Here is a 9057-nt window from a genome sequence, read left to right on the forward strand (position 1 = left end):
CAAATAAACATACTTGTTTAATACTGATTGCTAAAGATTGAACTCCTGTTTGATAAGGTTTGCAATAATGTGGTAACTTCTTGAAAGCATTTCCTGCTCCAAATTATAAAACGACATTACTTGAACCTTCACATTATATTCCTGCATTATAATCACAAGAAGATACATTTTTTGGACATGCTTTGTGAACAAATCCAAGTTTTACTTAAGAAACACTTTAATAGAGTCAATGACACCCAACTTGTACCTCTCATTCACTATAAAATCTCACCCAATTTAAAAGCAGCCCGACAGTCAATATGAAGGATACCTTAAAATATGCCATGCTGTATAATAATATCAGTCTTGTCTTTTAATTCAGATGAACTGACAATTATCTGTCCAGCACTCTAATACTTGATGACAACTCCATGTTCGTTTACATTTCAATAATTTAAATCTTTATTGAAGTAAAACATTTCAACTCATTCTTGGACTTTCCCACATTCAAAGCTAATAAAGATTTCTGATCTCGCCCTGAAACTTTTCAAGTGTTTGGGAAACATTATTTCAGGGTGAACACTTTTTCAACGGGGGGGACATTTATATTAAAATTTTTCATAAATTTCATCCCTGCTAACAGATGCGCAGCACAAGACCCCCGCCCATCAGAATACTATTGGCCTCATTTCAGCAGTCCAGCCTGACCAATGTGGATTGATTTGTGTCCAACTAAGCAGATTCAGGATCAGTCTGTGATTCTTTTGTTAGTACAGTAAGCTGAAGAATGGCCTCAAAAAGTTGATATAAATGAGTGGAGCTTCAGAAATTAAACACCAACTCTGGGTTTAATTCAAGCAGTGCAGAGCAAACTTCACGGCTGCTGAAACAGATTTAAACAAAGAAGAAGAATAAAAAAAGGGTCAAGCATGACAAGAAGGATCGAACCAGAAGCCCTTATCTTAAATCCATTTTTGGTATTTACCGCATCTTTTTCAGCCTCCTCGTTAAAATTTCTGTCACCCATTTTTTTTTATTTTATTTTTTTATTATTTCTAAAACTCAATTTCATTTTAGTTGCAAAAAGCACTTCCAATATTTGAAGATAAAATCAAACAGTAGGTTCTACTCTGCATTTGTTAGGGTATTAACCGCAGTTATGTCTGACTTATTATGTACATGTACTGTGGGTCTCAAAGATAGCAGTGGCCAGTAACCCGTGCATTCGGTCGTGTTTTGGTACATATTAAGACAGCTTTCAGAGGAAATACAGTTGTTTGCAATGATAAACTACAAATGGCTTAAGGTCCATGTGGTTGAGGAAGGGGGAAAACCTGAGGGCTCTCCCAGCCTTTGTACACCTGGCAGCAGTAGTGCAGGTCAAAGTTCAAAAGGTCAGAAAGTAAAAATGAGGGGGAGGGAGTGGGTTTTCTTTTCTGAAAGCATGAAGCCATCAGTCCATGGTGCGGTTTTCAGGCCTGTTGGTGACGCGTGCTTGTGGCGTAAAGGGATGTCACTGCAGAACCAAACCAACCTGGAAAACAATCAGAGCAGCTGTTAAGTAAAATACACAAAGGAGATTTTAAAATCACAATTTACTCTACATGACCACATCTTGAACTGGGCAAGAGGAAAACCTTCTGGAGAAATGACTCAAAAACAAAAAGATATTCAGTTATATTCTTTGGTATGTCAAAAAATAATCAATAAAGAATCGGTGGGTATCAAGTTCCAAAACTCTCAAACAGCGAAACATGTATTTTTAAAATTATTATCATTGTTTCAAACTAACATTTGGAGAAACTGATAGGACATTGCATAATTTAATTTTAAAATTAAACTTTTTTTCTTTTTCAAACAAGTACTAAAAGTTTTGTCAAGATGTTTGTTAAAGCCTTAAGGACAGACACACCTATACTCCAATAAAAACAATGCTGCATCTCAAATAAGATAATCAAAAAGTCAATTTCTTATAGCGGTTCAAATTAAAAACCGGAAAAAGTAAATATTACAAACAAAGGGAGAAAAGTAGGCATTTATTTCAATTAAGCTAATGAAAACCAATATTGAATTCATCAGAAAATTTGGATTTCTTTAAAAAAAAAATAGGATTTATAATGCAGAAATGTTGTTTTAGGGTCTAATTAAGCATGAGGAAAATTAATGGGAGGTAAAGTCATCGTAGCGATCCAACACATAGCCTTATTCAGGACACCGACTCCATGATAGACAGAAATGACCCAAAACAAAAACATTGATTTGAGACAATATCTCAATTAGGATCATTTACGCATCATCTTAATGGGTAAATGTTCATCACAACAATGAATGTGGCAAAATAATCTTTTGTGTTTACCATTAAAAATAAAACTCAACACAATTTGTTCCAACAAAACAGTGACATTGTCTATGCTGATGAAAATGTAGACATTTCTGACACCGAAAAGTGAAAACGCTGTCATATTAAGCTGGTGTTAGGATACAAACTAATACTTTTAGAATCATTCAGGTAACTTAAAAAAAAAAAAAATTTGTCCAGGAAAAATATACCTTTTCTGCTCCCATGCTGGGACACTTCCAATTGTACAGATAATACTGTAGATTCCCATCCCCAATGCCGAACTTCAGCTTCTCCAAGAAAGTCTTGTTTTCCATTAGATCCAGTGCATTAAAGACATCGAAGCCTTTCTGTATAAGCACAAAGCAGAAGGAGTTCAGTGTGTGAAGAAAAGATCGCTTATGTACGTTTTCATAAAAATGTGTTAGACGAACCGATTTGGCCAGAATTAGAGCGTCGGACATCAGGTCCAGCAGGGGTGTGGTGGTGTGCACGTTGTAGAAGGAGTACGCTGCTTTAAGACTGCGATGAACAGGGTGATTCATTATGGTGGAGGGCAGTGTGTAGAAACTCAGGAAATCTGTCACTTTTCCTTCGTTCTGTTGGATAATATCATCATTATTACAATAAAAAGGTGCAAACCATTTCTGAGACATTAACCAACAAAAGTATTCATTACCTCCACCACATATGTATCAATAATGTTCTCCTGTGGGAGCAACCAGTGCTCTACCTCTTCCTCGTTCATGGCAGGAACCAGGTTGAACTGGTTAAGGTACTTGCGGAGGAGGCGGCTCACCACTGGTACATCCTTCTTGGTCATCGGTCGCAGACCAGAAGTCTTTGGGGACTGAAGGGCGAAAAGAATATGATGAAAGAAAAGCTCAGCTGATGATATGCATCAAAATCTGTTTCTATTTGCCACTGACCTCAGGCAAACGGTACAACTTCATGGTGCGCTGCATAGTCATGTTTCTGCTCAGGTGGGAGAACTTCACTTCGATTAGTTTTCGTGGGTTCAAAGAGCGATGCCAGTACCTGTCCAGAAGACGAGTATGTTAAAGGTGCAGTATGCAACTTTAATAAAAAGTGTTTTTTTACATATTTGTTGAAACTGTCACTATAGTCAAGACCGTATGTCATGAGACAGAATCGGTGGAAAAATAAAAAAAGAAGATCTCCTGCCTTCTCATAGTGCTAACTAGAAATAAGGAATCAGAGCCAGTAGGAGGGTCTTAGTGCTGTCAATCAACTCATGTGCATGCCTCCCTTCTTTGCTCTCTGCTATGTCAACAAAGCCAACAGGCAAGACCACCAATGACAGCAGAAAAGCTGTTTTCTTATAACAGTAAGTTGGTTCTTTGCCATTAACATTTAGCATCACGTTCATGATGTCGATTGACATCGCTTAGACCCTCCTCCTGGTTCTGATAGGTTGCTTTTGGTCTGGAGCTGTGCATTTCTTTGAAATCCAAGGTGGAAGAGGTTCATCTTTTCACTGATTATATCCTCCATTATACTGTCACAACACAGTGATAGTTTTAACAAATATGCTAAAAGTATTTTAATGAAAGTTACATACAGCAGCTTTCAAGTAGACAGCATTCAAGGCTTTACAATAAATTAAAAAAAAACAAAACAGATATGGCATTCTGCCATGCAGACCTGCAGGTTCCCACAGGCTTGGGCAGTACCACACCGGCAGTGTACACCGCCTGGAAGATACCCTGAAGGTTGACCCGTCTGGTGATTTCTCGGATCAGAACTGGAGCAACCCGTTTGGCTCGCAGCTTCTTGTGGACGCACAAGAAATTGATCTCTACCATTTTCTTTTCTCTAAAAGCACAAGAAGTACAAGTGATGAGATGTGGAAGTAGGCTGGAGATTAATGATATGCTCAAAAATACAAATTAAAAACAATCCAATGGATTAATTTACATCTCATAGATGCGGATGGTGGCTGGAATGGCACTGATGAAACCGACCAGCTTCTGATTGGAGTTCACCCGGACTCCGCAGTGCCACTGGGGCAGCCAACCTGGAGGCCGCAGAGCCCTGAACAAGAGATGGGTTAATTATTTCGATGCCAAAGTATTTATAAATGGAAATTAAATGGAACTTTAAAATGACAAACTGAATTTATGAAGCTACCAGAGCAAGAACTCAGGGGAGTAGTCAAATCTGAACATGTTGTCGTCATCCTCCACATAATTTTCATTGAGGAGAGTGTAGAGTTCCTTCAGCTGGAAGACAAAAGACACATTTTAATCCCATTAAAAAAATCTAAACTACAGCAAGTTTTAGTAAAAAAAAAAAAAAAAAAGTTTTGTAAGATAATTTCTCCGTCTTCCATTGCCAGTGTAAATTTGACACTAATTCTATCTGTTCATGTGTGCAAAGAGAGTTTAACCCCCCATGGTACATTCTAATTTTGGTCTCAGTGAAATAGGTCGATGACTATCATTTAATAATACAATCCAGATCATTTTAGATATTATTTATAAGAATCTGCAATAAGTTCCCTTTACTTTTGTTTTAATTACTAACAACCCAACATGGAGAAGTAGAATTCAGCTCTTATGCTCCACAAACCTGAAGAAACTTTCAGAAAAATACAGAGACAGATGAAATACAGAGTTCTTTTAAATCTAGAAAGTTGCCTCGGATTAACAATAACTAGAATATTGATCAATATATTTGATGGGCATTTGCTGGATGATTTTGATGACAGCATTTGACAAAATGTGATGTTTATTGATAGTTTGATAATTGATGACTGGATGATGTTTTTATGATGTAAAGCACTTTGAACTGCCTTCTTCAAAAAGATTATAGTGTATGAATAGTTTTGTGAGGAAATAATCTTAGTAATCAGATTGCAAATATGATGCAACTTCGTCTTCTTTAAAACCAAATACAGTGTCACTTAAAATAATCTGGTAAGCCTGACCTGAAAGTAAACTACATGGAAATGCTGCACAAGATTACAATAAGTTAAAAACTTTTCAAAGTGGAAGAAAGAGAAATAAAGATTTCTTTATTTGAAGTGTGATTTAACTCGGTCTTACCACAGCGGGGTTCCCCAGGTCAAGCGTGTCCCAGGTGAAGCCCTGAGGGAGGCTGTACGGCTCTTCTCTAATGTGGTCTTTATCAGGTTCGATTGAGCCATGTGATGTTACGGTCTCCCCTAAAGGAAAAAAAAAATTTGACATGAAGCAGAAAAATACAATACAGCACATAAGTGGAGTCAATTTTTGTTTTAATGACAGCCATAACAATCGTCATACCAAGCTTGGGCACAGGTTGCGTGTCCCAGAACTGGTAACTCCTCCGAGTCGCCTCCTCCATGGTTTTAGCTGGGCCTTGGCCAACAGAAAACAGTTCAATGGCCTTTTGGATCTCCTGTAGCTTATCAGCTGGCAGTGAATTCACCTGTTCAGGAAGTTTAAAAAGCTCATTTGGAATAAAAGTGAAAAAACCAAAACAACTATTAGGAATAAAAGGTCAACATTATTAATTACTTCAACCTGATTGTTAGCCATTCTGGTGTGCTGCTCCACGCTTAGAAGACCTCTACAAGTTGTAATTTGTTCCTGTACCTTAGATAATTTTTCAAAGCTAAAAAATGATTCATGCCTTAGCAAGGGGATCCTGAGCTGCTTCGGTGGTACCGGTTTTCTTCTTCTTTTTCTGTCTCTTTTTCTTCTTCTTGGCACCAGTGTCATCCGCACGTTCACTGAAAAACAGAGAAAACCTGATCTTGATAAAAAAAAATTTAATATTATTGCTTTGTGTAAAGTTCAAAGTTCACTAAATACTTGTTTGTAATTTTAAATGTGGAAAGGTAAAATGCACTTAAATGTTTATTATTTAACAAAATGCTTTTATAATCACTACTACTAGTATTATTAACACTATATCATTGTTTGCATTTTATCTCCATCTGTGTTAATTTTTTCTATAGTATGGGCCAGAGGTCTGCAACCTTGACAATCTAGCCAAAAAAACTTTTTGAAAAATAAAAAAAAACATTTTAGATATTCAGTTTAGTATCTACTATAGGAGATATGCTACATTTTTAAAGAACAATTATTTGTATCTCTATTTTTAGGATTTAAAATAAATATAAAATTTTCAATGAGAGCATGGGTAGTTTTTCTCCCTATCAGATGTAAAATTATGTAAAATTTAAAAAAAAGTTTGATTCTAACCTAATGGAAACAAAAATAGATCTAAAAGTTCTTTACTGGTTCTTTTAGTGTTGTTCTGCATGGAAATTTAATACAATATTGTGGGAGGAAAAAAAGAGAAAAACTGTTAAAAACCTGCACTTGATATTATATCTGTATTTAAAACATGAGCTGGCCATTGTGGATGGGCCAAAGAGCCACATATTGCAGCTCTAAACCAGGTGATAAAACAGTCTTACTTTATCATTTAAACCGACACAAAAGGAAGGAATAATATTGAGTTCAAACTTGATAAAACAACACACTTACTCACATCCATCCTGACAATGTACTTACAGGGGATTATCTCATTAGAGTCCAAGAGAGGACAGAGGCCAGGCTATGGGCCTGCATTTCAACCCTCTGCACCCCCACCGGTGCAGATGGCGAATCACATGACCTCTAGTTGAGAAGTACATAGTATATAGCATGCCTACATACTCGTGTACAGGAGGTCAGTGAGTGACTGGGACAATGGACAACTAAACATTCAATAGATTGTTCTCTACGGTTCCATTTCTGTCGAGTAGGAGCATCGAACAACCAGACCTATTTTTTGTTTGCATGGAGAAGCACCTCATGTACTTACTTTTGGAATTAACAGGGTCATCAACAACCTAACACCACACTCAAGTGATAGCATGTTTTCATTATTGTGGATCTAAAAGTGTTTTTTTTTAATATGTTGATTTTCTCTTCTTTTTTTTTGACATTTTGCAACACATGACCTTAAAGAATAATGACATAGGAGGGGCCGCAAGATAACTCTCTCTTAAGTTGCTTTTATAAGTAGAAAAGTACCCTGTACTGTGGCTTGCAGCTTGGTAAACGCTCTGGGGGAAAGGCCAAGCCAAGTAGGATTTCCATCAAAGCCTATTTTGCTATGAACTCTTCTGACTTCAGCTGTTTCTAGACGTTGCAGATTTCTGTCAAAGCAGTATGAAACGAAAGCTCGCCACACACTGCCGGTTACAAAGGTAGAGCAGAAAGTGCATTATCATCATCATCACTATGCATCCGCATCTGCTTGTTTCACTTTTAACTCTGAATTAGCAATCGGACAAAAGGGGTTTGACAGCTTTGTTAGCATGACCAGCTAACTCGCATCTGTCAACTGGGCATGATCAGTAACTACCTGCAAAAAGCGACATGCTAACATCTTGAAATATAACAAACTTAAACAATTTCGTTTATTTAATCTTCGCAGGGGACACGGGAATATGTGGTTTATTGCGAGGTCATTTTTCAACCCAATTTTGATCATTTTTAACCCCCTACAACAACGCCTTGCTGTAGGTATTCGACGCTAAATCCCTCCTACTTTGCAACAAGAAATCCAACCTCACCCAATCACATTACAGAGTTAACGCGCAGACACCGGCTGTAGCCAATAAGAACGCAAGGAGGCTGAACTTTAACGAACGGCAGTTGCCTTGGCTTCTTGCTAAAGCTTCAGTTAGCATTCGCTTCGGTGTAAAAGTAAGGCAGTATAACTCGTAAATCGCCGTTCTGTGAATAAAGCTGCATTGTTACCCGTCCTCCAAGTGATGCTCTTCATTTTCACAGTCGCTACAGTGCCCGTGGTCCTCTACATCTTCTTTCTCCGGGATCGCTGCTGTCTCATTCTCATCCGCCATCTTCGACCAGGAAGTGAGGGTCCACGGCGTGCGCTGGTCGCCTTTAAACAAGCCTTCACGCTATTGGCTCTGCCATAGGGTCGCCTTTAATGTCGTCCTTTGTGCTCATGTCAAAATGTTTGCCGTAAACAACAGTACATTAATACGTTTATTGATTTGTTTTTCTTCAATATAAATTTCACCAATATATATGATAACGGCAACCAGGAGACAGGGAATTTTGCAGCCCACTCAGTTCAAATCATTTTAAGAAGGGACGTTCCTTAAGATATTGCTAAAGTTTAAATCCTTAAATTTTCTATACACTTTACACAATATAAATCATATTTGGAACCTTTTGGGAACGTTCCCTAAAGGTTACACTGCGCAAAAATAACCATGAGGACATCTGGGAAATGTTTAGTAAAAGTTAAAGGAAATTGTGCCTTTCAGGAAACTTTTCTGTTTTAGGGATATATGTGGTAAGCAAGTAAACAATATCTTGTACAGACATTTTGGTATTTTTTCCCCATATTTATTTTAAAAATGTTCACACAATCTAATAATTGTGTGAACGTTCTATATATTACACAGATAATGCATCTAATCAATGATTCATATAACCATTGAATCATTGATTCATATATATATATATATATATATATAGAGAGAGAGAGAGAGAGAGAGAGAGAGAGAGAGAGAGAGGGAGGGAGAGAGAGAGAGAGAGAGAGAGAGAGAGAGAGAGAAAGAGATACTCAGATGAAGTGTTTTAAAGAATGATAGACGGACTAAGAGATGGATAAAATTATTGAGGCATTATCTAAACTAAAGCCCTTTTCAGTTTGCCAAGGGCCATCTTGTGGCTCTCACCTATCATGACGTAAGACAGAACAAA

At 37.4% G+C, this 9057-nt stretch overlaps 1 protein-coding gene across 1 annotated transcript; it reads right to left on the reverse strand.

Annotated features, from left to right (window-relative positions):
• Positions 1–334: 334 nt before the first annotated feature.
• nmt1a (N-myristoyltransferase 1a) lies at positions 335–8222 on the reverse strand. The gene is made up of 12 exons (XM_055052222.1): positions 8080–8222; positions 5954–6053; positions 5605–5749; positions 5386–5504; positions 4469–4560; positions 4256–4372; positions 3983–4153; positions 3247–3355; positions 2997–3167; positions 2752–2916; positions 2530–2667; positions 335–1513 (listed from the first exon to the last, which is right to left on the reverse strand). Exons 1-12 carry the CDS (start codon positions 8181–8183, stop codon positions 1493–1495), a joined length of 1452 nt encoding a protein of 483 aa, XP_054908197.1. The 5' UTR covers positions 8184–8222; the 3' UTR covers positions 335–1492.
• Between the last annotated feature and the right edge of the window lie 835 nt (positions 8223–9057).

This window comes from Poeciliopsis prolifica, unplaced genomic scaffold, assembly GCF_027474105.1.
Source record: "Poeciliopsis prolifica strain line A6 unplaced genomic scaffold, Auburn_PproV2 SCAFFOLD034, whole genome shotgun sequence".
Classification (NCBI taxonomy): Eukaryota; Metazoa; Chordata; class Actinopteri; order Cyprinodontiformes; family Poeciliidae; genus Poeciliopsis; species Poeciliopsis prolifica.